The sequence below is a fragment of the Notothenia coriiceps genome, unplaced genomic scaffold (genome assembly GCF_000735185.1).
Source record: "Notothenia coriiceps isolate Sejong01 unplaced genomic scaffold, NC01 NC01_scaffold00037250, whole genome shotgun sequence".
Taxonomy (NCBI): Eukaryota; Metazoa; Chordata; class Actinopteri; order Perciformes; family Nototheniidae; genus Notothenia; species Notothenia coriiceps.
In genome coordinates this window covers 14,734,957-14,756,364 of record NW_011369951.1, presented here as the reverse complement: position 1 = coordinate 14,756,364, position 21,408 = coordinate 14,734,957, and the positions used below count along the sequence as shown (strand labels likewise).

Genomic DNA, 21,408 nt, shown 5'->3' with positions numbered 1-21,408 from the left:
AATGATTTCTTAACTTACAGTAGGCTATTTTTTACAATGTGTGTTGGAAGGATTTATTAAATTACTATGAATATTGTCATTGTTGAAGGCTTTTAGAGAAGGATGAACTATAAGCCTGAATTACATAACATTTTATACCTAAAAACATAAAAGCCACAATAAATAAATCACAATTATTCTAGTTATTTTTACCTCCCGTATTGCTTTCAACCCACCAGCTTTTATGGTGTTGTTACGTCACTAACTGTAAGCTTGTCACATACAGTCTATGGTCACTCAGAGTAACCTAACCAGTTAATTTAGCTGCTGGAGAAGAAAGATCAGGGGGGGAGGGGGGAGAGAGCTGCCGTTTCATTCACACTGTTTAAAAAACGGTAACAACGGACTATCTTTCTTAGCGGATGCATGTCAATTTAAATCAATACATACAACTATTTTTTAAATCAATAAAAACATTTTCTAAATCCATAAAAGCATTTAAATTAATATTGGGAGTCATGTCGTTACTTTGTTGAAAATGTGGCCATGTAATAAGCGGGATAATTTGCAGCGACTTGTTCCTTATGGGGAAAATAAAACCCGTCATGCAGACCAAGATCCCTCCGCTGCGCGTTGGGATCCTGATCTGCCGACGAGGCTCCATTAAAATATAAATAATTTTAGTGAATTACTGAGTTTAGGCACGTTAATAACGTTTTAATGAAGTTGAATACAGTATATTCATATGTGTCAGTGATTTCATGTCAATTCGGCGAACATAAACATAAATGATCGTGGTGAATATGATGATTAAATTAGGATTAAAAATCGAGAGCCGGGCTGCATTTCCTCCCGTTCGTTTTTTTCGACTAAACAACATTGTTTTGTAAATGATTACATTTCTCTTATTTAGCACAGAGTATGATATCCGAGACATATGGATCTTAACAAAGTTCCGCTGTACATCCAGCGTACTGCATCTGACTTTATTTCACATGAGCTCCAGTTTGGAACCCCACTGCACCCCCTGGTGGATCAATGATCCATTGCAGCTGGCTTCATTATAATTACATTTATCTATCACGGGGGCGGTCTCAAGTCAAGCTAGAGGTTTTCCCTTGAGCGAGGGCAGATCACGTACCAATCACGGCCCTCGCGTTTCAAACTGTCTGAAATGAATCGCTACATCTGTAGCTTTCAGCTTATTGGAGACAGACGCACGGGTCTTCTGGCATACAGGGGTCCCACTACCGCAGGCTTCTACGGACCGCATGACAGTCTTCACCGGGGTCTTGCTTCCGGAGGCTTCTGGGGACCGCATCAAAGTCTTCACCAGGATCTTGAGAGGGGTATTGCTGCCGGAGGCTACCGTGTTCATGCCGGGGGTACTTGAGATCGCTAGGCCCTTAAATCGTATACATTCTTCGTCTTCCTCAAGCAGAGCAGCAGTGGCACTCTGCTTCCTGGGTTTTAGACCCTGTTTTAGTTGGAGTTTTATAATTTTGTTTGTAGTTACATGGTTATTTTTTTGGTGGTGGAAGGAGGTATGACTGTATGTTATTGGGGTGCGGCTTATCTGCATTTGTGTCCAGAGGACAAAGACCCGCTCAGAGAATGCGAGCTGGGCCGGCTGGATACTGTCCTCTTTTCCTTCTACTCGTGGTGATTACTGTATTTTGTATTAGCGTTCCCTATTTGTTATCTTGTTTATATTGTCTTTACATATAACGAATCAGATTTGTCGAAATATTTATGATCTTAGTCTTAGTCGATGTTAGTGCGAAAAAGTGGGGGGAATTCCAACCCACGTTGGTCGGGAGGCTGTAATTCCTAATTATATCAAAGAGATGACTCAGTTGGTAAGTATTTGCCTAAACTATGCGGTTGTGTTCGGAGACAGTAAAAAACATTTACTTTACGAAGGGACACGATTACAAATAACACCTTGTTTACTTATTACGAAGTGATATCACTTCGATATATATATGCATTACCTCTGGCACTAGATGTCGGCTCTCTGTATGAGGATGTTGACCTGTTCGGCGTATAGAAGTGTTATATAACTGCTCCCTCGACTATTTGCAACGATATATGCCGGTACTAGACAACCACACTTCTAACTCTGTAACCTGTTACAGTTATAAATTTTGTAGTGTCCCTATCTGTTTGACAATCCAATCCCCACCGCCTCTCTTCCACTTGTTCGACGTCTTTGTCGGTCTTCGGAAGGGAGATTGTGTGGGAGTAAAACAAGTCATTCGTGACCCCGCTCAGGGGACAGTTGAGAGGAATATAAGGAGGCCTCTGGTTAAACCCTGTACCGTCGTGGGTGAAGCGGACCAAACCTAGGTACTCAGCACCATTTACTCGAGTTATTACATGGGCGTTTTAGTGTTAAACAAGATAAAGGTTTTTGGGTTTTTTGTGTATAGGCATGTACGAGGACATTATAGTAAGGAAACAAATAAAGGGTAGGAAGTCCGTTTATGTGTATAGAAACTAGCGAGGTCCTCGTGGCGTAAACCTACTTGCTCGGTCGTGGCCCTGGGACCTGGCCCGTCCTCCGAACAACCGCCGTTACGACTATGCGTCGACCGACCGTGAGTGTGCGGCATCTTTGGGCCCCCGGGCCGTACAGGAGAACGCCGCATAGACGCAGCCGTAGCGGCGTATAAACAGCGGTCCTCGTCTCAGTTGGCGTCAAACCTACTTGGCTGGCTGTCGTCGCCGTGCTCCGGCCCGGCCGCCTCCGGGAATGTACCGCCCAAGCGCAAACGGTAAGCTAGTTACAGAAACGTCTTTCGTTATCACCAACAATGCGTCCTAGTTGTCCGCACCACTCATCCAGACCGGCCTGCGTCCGTATACGACTAGGCGTCGCTGATTCCCGATATGTGTCACCCTGAGCTCTTGTCACAAACAGAACGGAACCGCGCACCTCACCTGGAATGGCTGATGCCTTGTGTCACCTATCTCCTTGGACTAGTCGCTAAACAGAACCTTGTCGAGTATAGCCTATGCTTGCCTGCGTACCTCATTCTCCTCTGTGCGTCCTTCAATGGTGGGTGCGCGGTGTGCGTTGTGCCTCCTTCCGTGTCCTCTAGATCTATGTGTGCCTCCGGTACCGTGTTGTGTCTGACTATGTTTTCTCTCAAAAGAGTGTGGCGTCGCGGGGCTGGGGGCTGGCAAAGGGAGCAGAGGCGGTATGTGTCAGGCTTCCTGCCCTTGGCGTCTAATGCTTCTCTTGGCTGTCGTTGTCTTGTGGCTCGTTGCTCTTCTCGCGCCTCCTCGCGCCGCCTCCGCGCCGGTCTTACCGCCCAGTGCATACTGGTAAGCTTTAGTCTACTCTTTTAGTCTTCCCTTTCTTTGTTCTACAGAAAATCCTCATAGTATTTTACCTATTACTTTTTATATTGCTTATCATAGTATTCGTCCTCTATCTTTCATGGGACTGTGAGTGGCTAGCGTATAGGAGGTGTGGTTTCTAGTGCTATACATATAAAACTTCTTTGGTAATTTTTCCCGATTTTACTATGTTACATTGATGGCTTTCTTATCATGGAGTCCTTTCGCCGTTTCTCTATCTAGGAATCTGTTGAGGGTGAGTCGATAGAGTGTGAGAGTGTTTCTATTGTGTATAATTGAAACTCTCTGCATGTTTGTCGGATTTCAATTTACATTAGGTTTTTATACAGCTAGAGTGTAAGGATACTGTTGCGACGTAAGGGAGGTCCTCTGGTCAAGGTTTGAGTTTCAAACGTGGTACTGTCTCACACCAAACGAGTTTGTGTTCAACATTAAGTTCGTCTTACGTCAACGCCACATACATGTTTTTATTAACAGGCTTCTCCGAGAGAATTAGCCGATGTGCAAAGGAGTTTTGAGCGGACGTAAGGAGGTGAGAGGTTTCATGTGAAATGAAATAACCTCTTGGCATTTTTGCCGAATTTCACAACTTTCATAGGCTTCTATCAAGGGGTATTCCGCCCATCTAGGGACAGTTGAGGGGGAACGTAAGAGGTGTGTACTTTTCAGTCAATAAAAAACCTCTTGGTAGTTTTCCGATTTTCACAATTTTACATACGGCTTTTATCACGGAGTACTCCGCCTATCTCAGGGGGACCGTTGAGGGAACGGAAGGCAAGGCTCGGCTCAAAGTTTTTTTAAAACATTCTGGTACGCCCCCCAGAGGCCGTTGTTTTACATGGCTCGGTCTCACTCGTATGTCGCCTACTTAGGAGGTACTTCAATGTGTCGGGCAAAAAAAAGACTCAGGAGAGTTTTTGGCCCAAAAGCTAAAGCACGTCTGTCATGAACTTTGTTGTATTGCAAAAAAAATCCTGCCTCTGTCCCCTTCAGGACCTAAGGGGAGAGGCAAATTGTAACGTTGCCCTCCACCTTTTCACAAGCCCCGAAGCCCGGGCTTCGCGGTTTCCCAACTTGTAAAGCTCGGGGAGAGAGGACTCGGGCGAAGAGCAACATTGAAAAAAGTTTTGAAGAGAAAAAACTAATAACGATTGTCATTTAGTACTGGCAAAAGCAGTTGCAAACGAAGAAAGGTGCCCTCCCCCCGGATACCGGTCGCGCTTGGTGCTCGAGCGTTTAAGCAGCGCTAGGCGCCCTTTGACGACTTAGCCCCATTGAGGTATTTGACGACTCCGTTTCAGTAAGTTCTCTGGTATATCATACCGTCCCAGCGCAGTCACGACACTACCCTCGGTTCTCCTTATATGCTACGTCTTTGAAAATTTATCATTTTCCATGGCTGTAACAGAGGCGTAATGGGTGCCTTAAACTAAATATATTCGGGGCCTTTTTACATTTATTAGTAAAAAACACCCTTTGGTCGAGGCATTGTTTGCTGACTAATTTCGTATCCGTCCTGGGTCACTGTCGACGGTCTGATACACGTTATACACAGCCCACTCGGACCAATTACTATCGTGGGGTAGTAAATTGATGCGTTCACCTTCGGTGGTAATTTTTCAGTGAAATCCCGGTTTGCCTTTTGCGGCCGAGACAGTCACGCTTTGTTTTGACTATCCGTTACCTGTTCGCCCCCTTTGCCAGTCGGTCAAGGGCGACGAGGTCCGTGACACCACGTAACACATACACTGGTGGGAAGTAATCCCTAGACTCACGTATGTACAATGGAATTTATCATGCTATGGAGGTCCCGCGTAGTGGTGTAAATGGTTCGGTCCTTCCAGACGTACCTGGACCCATTTGTAACTAATGCACTAAAAAATTTACACACCTTGTCACAAAACCAGTGAAGTTTTGAGAGTGACAGTAACTGGCTGCTTTAACCCTAGCTAGCAACATTAAGTGACGTGATTTATAAGGTCACTCTGCTCAGTGTAACTTGGCCTCACTATGGGTACAGTTTAAACCTCTTTTTGGCCTCGTACATAGGTTCGGGCTATGGTCGCGCACGGACGTACATTTTCGCGTCCACGTGCCCGAGACGTGTACTGGTGATTTTGAGACTCGGACCGAGGCTCGTGTGCAAGAGAGGGCGTCAGTGCGGTCGTCTACTTTTTGTGGGTGTGAGAGGCGGGAGCGACCTCCGGAGACTGGCCCCGGGCCGAGCGAAAGTGGCCGGACCGAGCTTTTAGCCTGGGACTGAGACGACCGCCGAGCGGGACCCGCCCACGAGGCATGAGCGCATGGCCTGAGGGGACGGAGCTTTGAGCCTTTGAGTACGCCTGGGAGGTCACGCCACACCCGCCAGAGCGGTACCCGAGGTGGTCACCTGGTTCAGGAGGGGAACCAGACACAAGGGACGTAACTTCGTAGCCTGGGTACAACGTTAGTGGTCAATCGATTGCGTATATTTGCCTCTTTGTCTTTTGGTAAATTTATCTTAAGTAACACACACAAAAGCCTTCCTACAACTGGCTTACGGGCACCACGTTTGAGTCGATAGACCGAAACTTATTCGGTTGGATTCGTGTTGTAAGTCACGCCTTGGACCTCCTTTCTCCGTAGTAAGAATTTACCGGTCACCATCTAATTTACAAGCCTGGTTTGGGACAGGGTAGTGTCCCACAAGCATACGACCTTCTTTGATGTGGCAGTACATTGAGCACTGGTGGGACTCAAGAGGGCTCTACTCCGTGTAGTCAAGTACCGTTCCGACTTCGTATCACACCGGTACGTCAACGAGGTACTGGAGGCTCTCTGATTAGGGTAGTAACCTTACCGATGTAATAACCTATATCTGTTGCTCCTCCTTATGGGCCACGTGGGAGGTGGGAGAGGGGGTGTATGGCTCACACTGCTTCTCCTGACGTACGTCCACTCCGACCTTTTACACCGTAACTCCCAGTCTTCCTACGGGAGTAACTACTCCACTTCTGGNATGCCATATATAGGTATGGTCCTACACTATATTATTCAAATATAGCATGATAGGTCGATACATTGAACTTCAATTATACAACACGAGTTTTGTTAAAATGGACCTATCATGCTATATTTGAATAATATAGTGTAGGACCATACCTATATATGGCATATTTATACTTTTTATTTTTCAAAATACCAAACAGATCATGCATTTTAGCCATTCCTCATTTCGCTCAATTTAACACTGTCTTTGCATGGGCTGATTCTGTGAGAACAGCACCATCTACAGGCCTGGCATATGTGCTACAGCGTCTCCAGCGTTTTCGAACGGCAATGTCCGTGGCTGTCTCCTCCTGATTGGTGGAGTTGGCCCAATAGCCGTAGCGCCACTTCTGTGACGTCACAGAAGTGTTCAAATCTGGATCAGTCTGTATCAGATCCGTTGCAGCCCCTTTTTAAGAGATTTGGGTATGGAGGAAAATAGAGAGGGTTGTGTTTTCTGACACTGACACGGTGGGTTCCCTGGAACAGCGGGGAAACATATTCATGTATAAAAGACGTACAAAAGTGCATTTTGCATAATAGGTCACCTTTAAGTTAACATTTAGCTTATTGATGCTGTTTATTTACAATTACATTTCTTTCAGTTTACAGATGAGCATTTTTCTGTGTGATGTATTGCTTTAAGGGGATGTTAGCATGAATGCTTTCTTTGGACAGGTTAATGTGCGACAACAGGTGCTAATAGTGATGTTTGAATCTTTAGATAGCCAGAAGGGCCATGTTTGCTTCTTGTCTTCATGCTCAGCTAAGCGAACTCTCTGCTGGCTCTAGCTTCTTATGTCACAGAGAGTTTTATTGAGTTTCTAATCCAAATCCCTGCAAGAAAGCAAATAAATATATCTCCCAAAAGTCCCACTATTCCTTCAAGCTAACCTCACTGCAAGCTTTGATTTTAAAAATAAATCGAAAGAGCTGCTGTGATTATTGAAATTCAACAATCTCTTGCAATCTAATGATGTAATGTGGAGTTTTCAGGTCAGTTGGAGTGTGTAGCCCTTGAGTCAGTACAGACTCAGTGGGCTGCTCAAGGACACTTTAGTGGGGGGGCTGCTTGTCAGGGAAGGTGCCTGAGTCCAGATCTCTTTAAGAACTAGGCCACCCTGTTGCATGTGCTTTATCACAGACGGATCTTTTGGAACAGAGTCAGTCCACTGTCCTCTGGGTACACAGCCAAAAACTGGGTTAACAGGGTGTTGCAGGGCAGTACCTACCACTCTGAGGTATTTCATACACAGTGTCATGCATATTACATTCAATTCAATTTGTGGTAGTTTTAGAATCACTAAAACCACGCAGTACATAATATATATTTTACATTACTTCTACTATCTTCAAGGACTTTTATACTTTAATTCAAAATCCAAGTCTTTATATTTGCATCACAGTATTCAACTTAACTCAAATGCGCCATCTGGTGGGGGCAAAAGCAATTGTATGCTATTGACCAGACAACACCTCAAGCTACAACTTTGTTTTTCTTTTTTTGTGTTCTCTATCCATTTACCTGGCAACATTCTTGTTTGCAGAACACATGTCCGCTGACAGTATTTGGTGTGTATTAAAGTCATAGGCGTCATTTGCGCTTGAGATGCTGGGGACATTTTATAAATGGCCAGTTGTGCCCCCCCACCACTCTTTAAAAGTAACTTATAAATGTTCTGAATAATAGCATGCACAAAGAAATGTAATTAACAAGAGCACTGGTTTAGTGTCAAGATGTGCAATTTGGACATGTAAGTAAACTTTTAATAGAATATGTAAAAACAAAACATTGCTCCTGCTATGCAGCAGCAGGGCGCAGGCACTGCAATTCAAAAAAGTAATGTAATCTAACTCTACTGACTCTCAAATGACCCGAAAACATGCTTGCGGCAATATTGTTTGGCCTGTTTGCTTTATTTTCATGACAGAGAGTAGAATGCATAGTTTACATATTGAAAGAAAAAAGAAAATGTGGAGAACAGGCGTGTTTAAGATTCTTAAATGAAGACGGAGATCATTGGCTTCCTCAATAGTTGTCCCCTGGCCACACATATATACTGGTTCCTACGAAAATAGTCTGTAGCCTGACAGTGACTCTGTAAATCCTGTCTATACAGGTGTTGCTCGCTAATAGTAAGGACATTAGCGTGTACAGAAAAAAAGGGTGACGCACAATACAGTTTTTTCTTTATCGGAAAAAAGTGTCCCCACCACTTTTGAAAATAAATGGAGGCCCATGATTAAAGTGCAGAGGCCAGACCCATAATGTGGACACACTGAAGCAATTGATTGGAAAGTAACAGCCAGTCAGGATGATTAAACCTCCGATATGATGCACACAATTCAGTTAATTGGTTATTGAGTAACTGAAGGATACTACACTTACTGTGTATAGCTGCACTGTAAGTCCTTTAACTGAAATGGATCACATATGACACATGTTGACTGGTATGCATGTGTGATTAAGGAGCCCATAAGGGACTTATTTTGATGATGATGTTTATCTAAAAAAATTATATTCCAAACTGTAGTATTTTGTGTTATCTGAGTAAAATTAAATTGCAATTGCATTTAGAGACAAAGCTCTAAAACATATTGCATATTTAAGTCTTTACTCAAAGGACACATATAATGCTATTTGATTTGGAATATCATTTTCATTTTCAAGTGATAATTGCTGATGTTATTTGTATACTCGCCATTCTAATGGAAAGAGGACCTTTAATCTAATTGTAGATTTTTCTAAATAAAACACACCCTTTTAAAAAGTAAAATAAAACAGTAGTGACATTTGAATTGTTTTGAACAGCAGTCCAAATATCTACTTGAGTGATTGATCCATGAAGGTGTTAAGTCATTACATGTTGAACACTAGCTGGTGCCTCTTAGCAGTGTATGTGCTGGAGGGCAGCCAGAAGATGGCAGTCTTATTCTACTAGTGAAGGCTCAATTTATTGTATTTACCTCTAAACCTGGAAACTCTAAGGTTATCATTTAAATGGAAAGTCAAATCAACCCATAGGGGGTCATGGGGCACACTTATGTATCAGGTGTCTTACTCATCGTTGGATGAATGTGACACATTATTTTATGTGATGGCTTGCATTCAAAAAACGAAATTAAATCTTACATTAGTTTAGAGATGATGTCATATTTTGCTGTTTGCAAGCACCCAGAGAACATTAATGGCTAACTCACCTCACCCGTCTGTTTACGTGTTCCCGCTACAGGAGCTGAGCAGTGTGAACTACCTGGAGCTGTACCGCGTGGCCGACCTGTTCCACCTCCCCGCCCTGGAGGAAGCCGTGGTGGGCTTCCTGGTGGAGCATCTGTCTGAGCTGAGCCACAGCCGGCAGGATGAGGCCCTGCAGCTGCCCTACCGCCTCCTCAGGGAGGTGCTGAAGAGCGACCGGCTCACCTCTCTGAGCGAGGAGGAGATCTGGAAGGTACTGGAAGTGTGTGTCTCAATGAGTGTGTGTGAGTGTGTGTGAATATTGGTATTCCCTGCAAGTAGAAGCAGTAGTGTTTAGTGTTATGATGCTGACAAATAAAATGAGAGACAATGGCAGTGAATGTAGGGGGGGATTACTTTAGTAGTTGTTATTGCTTTCTTTTCTTTATCTATGTACATTCAAGATTCAAGATTCAAGGCTTTATTGTTATGTGCACATTAGCTACAGTGTAGATATGGCAATATAAAACTTAAGTCACAGGCTCCTCCAACAGTGCAACATGAATATATATAGGACATAGAACAAATAAAACAGATCAAATAGTGCAAGAGAATGTTAGAATATATATATAATCAGTACAAACTATTGACTCATTGTATATGCTTATACTTGGTTTCCATCGCTCAATGATAGCATATTGCATTGTGTATGCACTTCTTTAAGTTGTAACATAAAGCCTTATGCACTGTAGAAACCTAAATAAAAAAGGTTTGATCATAGAAATAAAGTGAGAGACAATCTTCTTAGCTTGAACTAATTGCATCTTGGCGCTTAACTACTCTGTATATAACACAAGCACACACACACATAGAAATGCATGACACATCATCTGCATGCAGACTAATAAACAACAAATTAAACACGCACCAGCTGCATCGCATACTGTTTGTTTATATTAATGAGCGATAGGAAGGACTGTTTTTGAACTGTGTGCACGTGTGATGGATGGATGGTGATGGTGAGCGTGCACATGTGCGGCAGTGGCGGGGTGGAGACTTACTGTTTTGACTGTTCATTTGTACCAATCAGCCTCCACCCTTCCACCCTCCACCTCCCCCCTCCGATCTCTCTCTCTCTCTCTCTCTCTCTCTCTCTCTCTCTCTGTCTTTCTCCCCTTCTCTCCTCTGATTAGGCCCACCGCGGCTCCATCAGGGCCCCAATCCCCCAGCTGTCACTCGGCCGCCCGTCTGATTGAAAACAATCAGGCCTCTGATGGCACAATTACCCTGACCCTTTAGCCAGCCGCCGCCATAATCAGCCTCTGATTAGGCTGCTTTGGGCCTCCTTCACTTTGCCCAGAAGGTTAATTTAGGCATCAGAAGGAAGCGAACGGCAAGCGGGGGCCGTCGTCCGAAAGGGTTGCGGGGGGGGGCTATGCACGCCAATACTGGGCCGATATATCTTGGCAGTCAATCATCGTCACTCAGAGTTTTCTAAGAGTCTCTCACGCTCTGGAAATCACATTTGCCCGGCTTTGTTTTTTTTTCTTGCCATCTTTTTAGTTGCTTTTTCGTATAGCTCCCCCCTCTCCCCTTACCTCTCTCTCTCACTATCCCTCCCTGTCTTTTTGTGGTCTAACTCTCTCTTTCACACACACACACACACACACACACACACACACACACACACACACACACACACACACACACACACACACACACACACACACACACACACACACACACACACTCTTGCACTTTCTCTTTGAGGGGAAGCAGGGAGAAGGAGTTGATTTATTCCGTGCCCCGAGGAAGTTGCGTGATGCAGCGTGACCTTCACAGTCAGCTGCCGTAGTGCACACGCATGCAGACACACACACACACACACACACACACACACACACACACACACACACACACACACACACACAATTTAAGTTGTGTACAAGTGAAATGTTTGGCCTGATGCTGCGGCATAGGGAAAAGTCATATGGTCAACATATTCAAGGGTGATCTTCCATTGAGTATGAATACAATCTCTAAATATAAAGTCAGTAAAGTATTTACATTTCTGATAGCACATCAAGTCTTGGTGGATATTCGTGCTTGAGAGCAGCAGCAATCTGGGGAGGTAGAGACAGAAGAGTGGCACAGATACCTTAAAGAGACAATCCTGACTTGCATGTTTGTTGCATATTCATACGTTTGATTCAAATGGGAATATATGAAAAGCACAAATTAGGTTATAGTCTACACAAAATGCTGTGTTTTGATTTATGGTGTGATACTTTGGATTTTGTCTGATTTGCCTTTTGTCTGAAAACAAAATGTCCTCATCTTCATTCTGATTTAAGTGCTCCATCTCTGCGCAGATTACGTCAAACACCACTTTGTTTTCCCGCTAATAATATCAGTGGTCTCCAGTCATCTCGCCCACATTCACACCTCGGCACAACTAAATAACCTTCCACCGCTCTCAAGTTCAATTAAATTCTCTGCACTCCAGTTCGCCTGCATTAAACAAAGGAAGGAGCCTGTGGATATTTACCGACTGTATATTGAATGCTGCTGATTAATAAATACTTGTGTGTGGATGCAGTGCGGGCGTGCCTCAGTCTTGCAATAATAGCCTATAGGCGTGAAGAGAAATAATTGTGATAAGCAGACCCACGCTCATTTTTCTTTCCTATTATTTTCTGCCTTTTTTCACTCGTTCTTCTAATCCCTCATTTTTAACATTCTGACTTCATGCTGTCTCCTACTTCCTTTTACTCTCCTCTTGCTCCCTTTTTGCCTTTAGTCTTTTTTCTCTCTTTTCAGGGAATGTATGACATTTATTTTTATTTTACATTTACAGAGTATTTTCTGTAGACCACATGAGAAAAAGACAGTTTGTTTAAATTAATATAATCAAAAAGAGGATAAAAACACAAAGAATGTTGTCCAATTAAGCAGTTAAGCACAATTTCAAACAGTAAATGTAATGTATTTATCCAATTCATTTAAATGTATGTTGCAGTTTGCAAATATTAGAACAAATTAGAACACATTAAAAAGAAAAGTGTTTTTTAAAACGCTTTATAACGTTTCAGTTATTGTGTAATCTTTAGATACTGTATATTATGTCCTTACTACTGTGGATACGTATAATTATATACATTTTGTATTTTATATATTTATAGTTTATTCTATTTTTTTTTATTTTTTTAGGATGAATAGAGTATATATATCTATCTCTTACATTATTGTCACTCAACTATTTAATAAAAGACCTACAGTAGTAACAAAAGGATTATTATTGTCACTTAAAGGGTGATACCATGTGTAATACTGAATTTGCATTATAACATATGCTAACTTTATGAGACTGTTGAAATAATATATAACTCATCAGTGTTTCTCTGCTCTATCTGGCTGCAGCTGGTGGTTCTGTGGCTGGAACATGACTGCCGGTACCAGTACACCGAGGATCTGATCCAACACGTGCGCTACGGCCTGATGGACGTCCCGGCGCTGCACCACCTGGCCCGGAGCCACTCCTTGGTCCAGTCCAGCCCGACTGCTGCCTCCCTGGTGGAGGAGGCCTTGGACTACCACCACGGCACCTTCGCCCAGCCCCTCCGCCAATCAGCCCGCACCCGGCCTCGCTTCCAGTCCCTCACCCTCTACATAGCCGGGGGGAGGAAGCGGGAGTCGAGCAGGGTCAGGGAGCTGCGGTACTTCAACCCGGCCGCGCAGGAGCACGTACGGGTCTCAGGTGGCTCCAACTGGAGTGAGCTGGCACCCATGCCCACGGGGCGCAGCCACCACTGTGTGGCTGTGATGGGGAACTTCATGTTTGTTGTGGGTGGGGAGGTGGAGCACTCCACCGGGAGGACGTGTGCCGTAAGGACCGCTTGTCGATACGACCCCAGGGGAAACTGTTGGACTGAGATTGCTTCCATGAAGGCCTGCCGAGAACACTTTGTCCTGGGGGTGCTGGGGCAGTTCCTGTACGCAGTGGGGGGGAGGAACGAGCTGCGGCAGGTGCTGCCCTCTGTGGAGCGGTACTGTCCCAAGAGGAACAAATGGATGTTTGTGCAACCCTTCGACCGCTCTCTGTCCTGCCACGCCGGCTGTGTGGCTGACAGCCTGCTCTGGGTCTCAGGTATTCAGCTATAAGAAGACGGACTCACCTTGATTCTACACATTAATACACACACACAAACACCTTCTTGTATTCTAGATTCAAACACTGCTTTGTGCACATTTCTACCAACAGCTTTTGTGCTCTGATTATAGCCAAGGTGTTATCTTATGTTACAGGTGGGGTGACAAACACAGCTCAGTACCAGAATCGACTGATGGTGTATGACCCAGAGCAGGTAAGGGTGAAGTGATGTCAACTCATACTTTTTGAAAGATTGTTTGGGAATTTATGCTCTATTGATTGATTGTGGGAGACGGGGAACAGAGAGGGAACCATTAAGGGGCACAGGGCTCTTTGGCAAAGAGCCCTGGGCCCCTTAACGGTACTCTATCCACCCAGGGTTTAACAGCTAAACAGGGCTAGAGGAGTGAAATCTGAGTGCTATATGCGAGGTTGCAGGAAACATGACTTTAACTAAAACAGTGCAACTAGTAGAGTGTACATCTCTCCCCTCCCAAACAAAAAAGAATGGAATCTGACTCCATTGTCCACCCAGGGTCCTTTGCAGTCAAGATGATGGCAAAGATAACGAGAATGGGGATTTTTTCAACACATTGAGCATGTAATTAAGTTCAAATAAAACCAAACTCGTAAATTGTTCCTAAATGAAACTGCTCACATCAAGGTCTGTGGATTATCATTGGTAATGGTAACCGTTAGGATTTCTGGAAAAGAGACTTTTTTAAATGGCTTACACTTTAAGAAACCACAGTATAAACTAGTTCCATTATAATGGAGAGAAGGCAGACATCTTTACAATAGTGTAGACTGATACAAAAAATTTTTTTTTACATTTTGGGGGGGGCCTGTCCTTTTAAGACTTTACCTTGTGTTATTACTTTTTTATAGTACACCTTTTGTTCAGTTGACTATGTACATATAAAGCTGTTCATGTTAATGTTTTTCCTTTCTGAAAGAACCTTTTGTTATCTGTTGTTCTCATTTTTTTCTTCACTTAGGTTGTTGAGGTTGTTGTTCCTTACCTGAATAAGTGTTTAATGATAGAGAGTTTCCTATAGAGTAAAGCCTTCTAAGAGAAATGTGGTACTTTGGCTATAAACAATAGTTGGTTATGCTTAAAAGTTAACATTTTGGCCTGCATTAATGTTTGTCACAGTAATATCATTGTTTGGAGATGATGCAGTGCATACTTTTGCAGGAAACACTTAATCAGTGAAACAATAATGACCATTTTTCAACTTAAAGAAATTAATGCATACAGTATTTGCTTTGATGGATTACACACCCGGCAGGTGTCAAAGAGTCTGCTAATTGATTTTCACACCATATGTAAATTAATTGAAACCAATAGCATCGTGGAAAAGAGTAAAACTACATACAAGGTTTGACTTTCTTTAGCGTGAAATCAACATAAAAGTGTTTTTTAGTAAATTATCCATGGGACAAAAACATTTCGTTTACTTTAAAGGGGTCCTATTATGTCAATGTCCAGGTTACATATTAGTATTAAGTGCCTCTACTGTGACAAGCTCTTTCTTTTTCTCATACTGCCTGTGCTGCAGCACCTCTTTTCACCCTCTGTCTGAAACCAGAGCCCAGTCTGCTCTGATTGGTTAGCTGGCGAGCTTTGTTGTGATTGGTCAACTGCTTAGAGATGTCCCTCCCCTTAGCCTATTATGTACAATGTGTTGGAGCGCTAGCCTATAGAAGTGCGAGTGTTACATAGTGATATCACAATAGAAGTAAACAAAGGAGTCCAATCGAGGGTTTTTTAGGCAGGGGGGGAGTGTGTGGGAGAGCAAGTCCTTCTCGAGGGGGCTTTGGGATTTTAGCCTTTGCAGACCATTTACATGCACACAAACCTATATAACTACAGGAAAGGGAAAACCACAAAAAGCATAATTGGGCCTCTGTCATGTACTAACTTCCAAATATTGCCTCAACAATGTCACTACCCTTTTAATTACATACATGAGAATGAATTTACTCTAATGTAATTTCTGTATTTGCATCTTCACATCACTGGATTGAAATGCAGTAATGGCGCATTTCCACTACAGCGGCGCGGAGCGCTGTTTAAGCGTGCCGTGCCCGGCACGTTTTTGGTTGCGTTTCCACTAGGCGTAGTTCCGGCTAGCAGGTACTTTTTCACAGTTTTTCTGGCTCTCCAAAATCGAGGTTCTTTCCGGGCCAGCAACCGGGCTGAGTATGCTAAACGAGTGAGAGAATCACTGGCAACTACAACAAAATGAACATATTTTACCGTGATTTAATTGTAATACACGTTTCAAAATGATGCCGAAGTAACAACATACTGATACCGGTGAGTAAAAACCATGAATTAATGCTTTGACAAGTCCGCAGACAGACGGCAGGTGAAAAACCTTTTAAAATGCGTGTTTTCTGAATGGAGATCGGCTAAGCTAACGCAGTATATGCTCCGACCGTCCACACTCACAACAATGGCCTATACAGACATAAATAAACCAGCGACTGTATTCACCATGACACAGACAGTCTGTGATTTGTACTTGTTTAACTTTTGTCTAGTTTCTGAAAAGATATGAGGAGCTGTGAGCTTGAGTGCTAACAGCTAACGGCTGTTTTGTTTTGGGACTCTCATTGAAGATGACGTCACGGCTCCGCCTACACTGCGTTACTATAGTTACTATCGCAGTTCCCAAACTGTAATGGAAACGCAGCATAAAGTTTTGCCTGGCCTACCAAGGCCTAACTATACCGTACGAGGCCCTGCAGTGGAAATGCGCCATTACGATTCAGCCTGTGTTTGTGTATGTTTATGAGCCAGCTGCTAAAGAGGGCTGGGTCTTGGTGAGGCTGTAGTGTGGAGGTATGCAGGGCGTATACAGTATGTGTAAGGTGCCCCTCCATATGGGCCTCTGTTTGTACATGTTGGCTCGGAAGCCAGGGAACGAAGAAGCGAGAGAAAGAGAGAAGGGAGTCTCATTTGTATTCACCATGAATCTACATTCACCTGCCAGAGCAACAGCAACCCCCCACCCACTCTACCCTCAACAGATGGCCACCCGTCAGCTCCCAGCAGACACACACACTCTCATTCTCTGCCTCAATCAAACACACACACACTGACACAAAATAAGCTTCGAACACACTTAGTGGAATGAGCGGGGATCCTGGGTGTAAAATGGAGTGGCTGAAACATATGATTAGAAAGGGAAGTCATTAGTACAAGCCAGAGCTCCAGTGTCATGTTATTTATCTAGCACTGAGCATACATCAATTACCCATGCATGGATATGCTTAAATATTAATCTTCTTATTCATCCTCTTTCCCATCCCGCCCTCTCTGTTTCTCCCTCCCTCTTCGTGCTACACCTAACCTGCTTCTCATCTTCATCATGTTCTTCCTTCTGTCTTTCCCCTCCTTCTGTTTTCCCTTTAATCCCTTCTCCACCTCTACAGGACCAGTGGTTGGCGCGCAGTCCCATGTTTCAGAGGCGGGTCTACCACGTGATGGCGGCGGTGAGGCGGCAGCTCTACGTGCTCGGGGGGAACGACCTGGACTACAACAACGACCGCATTCTGGTGCGCCACATCGAGTCCTACAACATGGACCTGGACCAGTGGACGCGCTGCTCCTTCAGCCTCCTCACAGGTGGGCAGAGTGGTGAGAACACACTAGAGTAGACACACAATTCCAATAATGATACTGGGGATGGTTAATAAGTTGATAGGACCCCATTGGTTAATTCTTAGTGGCCAAGACTGCTTCTTCTTTTTTTTTTTTTTAAATGTTGCTAGTTCGGTAAGACTCATGTAAAGGAATAGTTTAACCTACGCTTGTTTACTTTTTTGCTAGAGAGATACAGGAGAAGATTAATACCACTTTCATGCTTAATATGAAGCTGTATTCCGGAGGCTTAGCTTAGCACCAACATGGACTATGTATATTTTTGTTCGATCATCTAAGAAGAGTACAACTAATGCTTTGAAGCAGCAGAGGAGAAGGACCAATTCATTGAGACCCTGAACTCCCAAGATAACACACAGGAATTGAAATATAAATGCGATAAAACTATGATGGCGCTATTGTTAGAGTAAAAATCAGAATTTCCGAAATAAAAATGTATTATAATTCTTTGGATATTGTTTCAGATTATAAAATCATACATTTGATATACTTTCTGTGATTAAAGTAACCACAATGCTTCACTTTGAAATGTTGGATTACTTCATCACACAACAGACAGCGATGGTAAATGGTAAATGGACTTCACTTATATAGTTTATATAGGCAAACGTATTACTGTAGAATAGATAGTACTTTCAATTGGTTCAGCAATAAGGAAATACTGATCAGAAGAATCCGAATCCTGTAAAACTATACACTGATTTGAGTTGGCAGCTTTATGTCACCATGCCACTGTCAATCAAATGTGAGAAAACCAAACACACAGTCCTGAGGAAGTAGACTAATTCACTTTTGAATGTGAAAATCCTAATATGTAATACGTATGTCTTTTCATTTGATTGCATCTGATATACTCATGAAACACAATGGTACAGAGATGGTTTAAGGGGATAAACAAATGCGTATTCATCTCAAATATAGTATATATTTTTTATAATTCCAATACATACACTGTTCATGATGTACATTGCACAGTATGTGATGCTTAGAAACATACAGTAGGTCCTCTCCTCTCATTAGATTGCACACAACGCCCCGCTTGTTGTGAGTAGGAGGTAGGATGATATACACTGAAAACACATCCTTGAGTTGGACCCTTGGGCATACTGCATCTATAGCCTCCAGGCTGGTGGAAGAGGGCTGTGCCACTTTCACTACACACACAATCTGTGGTGCAGATACTGCAGGATGTAAACATATGCTCTCATTTAATGTGTCTGCATGGTTTAAAGTTTAGGGGTTGATGATTAGAAATGTTAAGAGTGAATGAGTGAGTTTTGAGCGATTCTTTTTGAAGGATTCAAGAGTGTTGGCCTTTTGGATGTGACTGGGGAGGGAGTCCCAGAGGGAGGGAGAAGCTGCAGGACGATGTTTAGAGAGAAGTCATGGGTAGAGCGGGTTAGTGAGTTTGGGCCAATACAAATTATTAGTTTAGTTTCAGAAAAATTTCAGTGAGGCAGTTGGTGAGTTGGGAGTGTATGGTGGCAGAAATAGTTGTTGTAGAGAGGTAGAGCGACTTCCTCCTTCTCTCCTTCTGTATAACTTTCCTCTTTTGTTCTGTCCTCATATCTGTCAAAGTTTAAGACAAAGTCACAGGGAAAAAGAACAGGAGCTCCGTACACTCTTGTCCTTGCCCCATCTTTATCTCTCTGCATCCCGGGGGGGACTGGGGGGTCATATTGTCAGGATGTCCTCTCCCTGTTAGTGAAGCATTGTGTCGTCTCTCCCCAGGTCAAAACGAGTCCGGAGTAGCCGTCCACAATGACAGGATCTATGTTGTGGGAGGATACTCAATTTGGACCAACGAGCCTCTGGCATGCATTCAGGTGAGAGATAAGGCTTATAACAATTATTATCAGTTTATCAGATAAAGAGAATTCAGGTATTCTATTGAATATATGCTTTTCATAGTGACGTTAAACAGCAATGAGAAAGTATTAATTGAATTAGACACTACAGGGCTCTATGGAAGCCTTGAGAGGCAAACAAAGAAAATAAATGTCTGGTAAATGGGGAATCAAGTTTTTGCAAGTGAATTTTTTGTCGTCAGGATAATTTGTGTTAATGTCTGTCTCTGTAATACTAATTTCTACTACAGGATGCTGAAATGCACCCCAATAATTATAAATTCAAGGAGTGGATTTTCCTCCACCCTTTCATATTTTAAATGTTAGACCCTTCTCCTTGTGTGTTATGATGTACAATAAAAGAGTATAGCTGTATATAGTAATTCCAAAAAAAAGTTTAGCACACACAACCGAGCAAATAAGGAAGCGTTTTCTAGAAATAGAAAACCCTTCAGTTACCAAAAATGTGACTGTAGAGTTGAAGATGGCTAAAATGTAATGGTTACAAGCGATTGGACTTGTGTGCTTTTCCTGCTCATTAGCGTCGCTTGATAGAAAAATAATATCAAAAACATTACGATTTTTGTGTTTGTATGATGTGGCAGAAGCTTTTTTAACATCTATATCTTAAGACATTTGGGAGTAACTAAATCATAAATCCTTGGAGGTAGTCTGTGAGGATAAGCAAATATTACTTAACAAGTTTCCTCTGCAGGTGCTGGATCTGAGCTCGGAGGGGAAGGAGGAGGTTTTCTACGGGCCAACACTGCCATTCGCCTCCAACGGGATAGCGACGTGTTTCCTACCTGCTCCTTACTTCACCTGCCCAAACCTACAGACTCTACAAGTACCCCATCACAGGATAGGTGCTGTTTAATCCTCTGAGGACCAAACATCAAAGAACACAAACACATGAACTAACCAGAGAATGAAGGAGCCTCAACACAAACTCTGGACCGTCAGTATTTGCAAACGTACCGGATCTTTGCTATCTTTCCGGAACCTGCCCTCTCTGTCACACGAGGGAAGATCCAAATCTAATAACTTGACTTCAAGAGCCATGTTATTCTGCAAGCTTCGAGGAAACTCACTAACAAACCGCTGTCACAATTTTATAGCATATCTGTTGTTCTTTCCCCTAAAACTGAGGCACCACTCATGATGCCCAGTGAAGCAAGGTAAGAAAAAAATATTCCTGAGGGATTATAATTCCCTGAAAATAAATCCCATTACCAAATAGAGACTTGTGGGATATGAATGCGTTGATCAATGGTCCACTTGAAGTCAAAGACACTGACCTGTATGTGACCTATTAAAGGGCTGTAGGAGCGTCTCTAGCTAAAATCTCTGTATCATTTCATCAGACCGCTATAATCACTTTGGTGGCCTAAAAACAATATAAAAAACAAAGCTTGTTATCTCATTGACTCGCATGTACTTTGAAATTAAAGATACGATCGGCAAGTGTTAAGAGCTTGAAGCTGAAGCCCACATAAAAGCATAAATAACCATTTTAAAACTCAAATCAGGTAATAATGACTTGATTTGAATTTAGAATAGACTACGGCAGCCCTGAAAGGCAAGTGAAAAAAAACATCTGACGTAAATTGTTTACTCTCCTGGGTTCAAGACTTAAGAACAACCCCTAAATAAAAAAAAACAACAACATTTGGCTCAACATTTACCCCTGTACTACAAAAAACAACAACTGTCGAATCATTTTCCCCACCTGTTTATCAAATAATACAATTAAGCAACAAAAAAGAAAGATCATCCAGGCAAAACCTTTAAATCCCATTTTAATTATGAACCAAAAAATTATAATAAATAACCACAATTTCTCTCATTTGCCTCTCAGGGCTTCCATACACTTCTGGATGTGTGTATGTTATTTAAAAATGTAAGTGAGTGTGAGTTTGCTCAGGACCGAAGACTGTTTATTATCAAATGAATGCCTGTCATCATTAAGAGAATATCTATGGAATATACTCCAAAAAAGTGTGTATATTATATTATAATATCACTCCAGTGTGCAAATCTACTTTGACCAAAGGAAAGACAATGTCTCTGCACTTCCCTCTCCTGTCCAAAACAACATGTCTCAAAGAATATACAGTATGGCACATTTTCAAAATAAAAGAAGCTATGTACATTTATCTGGAATGTTGTCTATGTTAATAGCTATGATGGG

At 42.8% G+C, this 21,408-nt stretch overlaps 1 protein-coding gene across 1 annotated transcript; it reads left to right on the top strand.

Annotated features, from left to right (window-relative positions):
* Positions 1–9,560: 9,560 nt before the first annotated feature.
* Positions 9,561–21,386, top strand: klhl32 (kelch-like family member 32). Its single transcript, XM_010796768.1, has 6 exons — positions 9,561–9,821; positions 12,968–13,694; positions 13,853–13,911; positions 17,142–17,334; positions 19,102–19,196; positions 19,933–21,386. The coding sequence occupies exons 1-6, from the start codon at positions 9,561–9,563 to the stop codon at positions 20,092–20,094; spliced, it is 1,497 nt and encodes a 498-aa protein (XP_010795070.1). The 3' UTR covers positions 20,095–21,386.
* Positions 21,387–21,408: the final 22 nt, after the last annotated feature.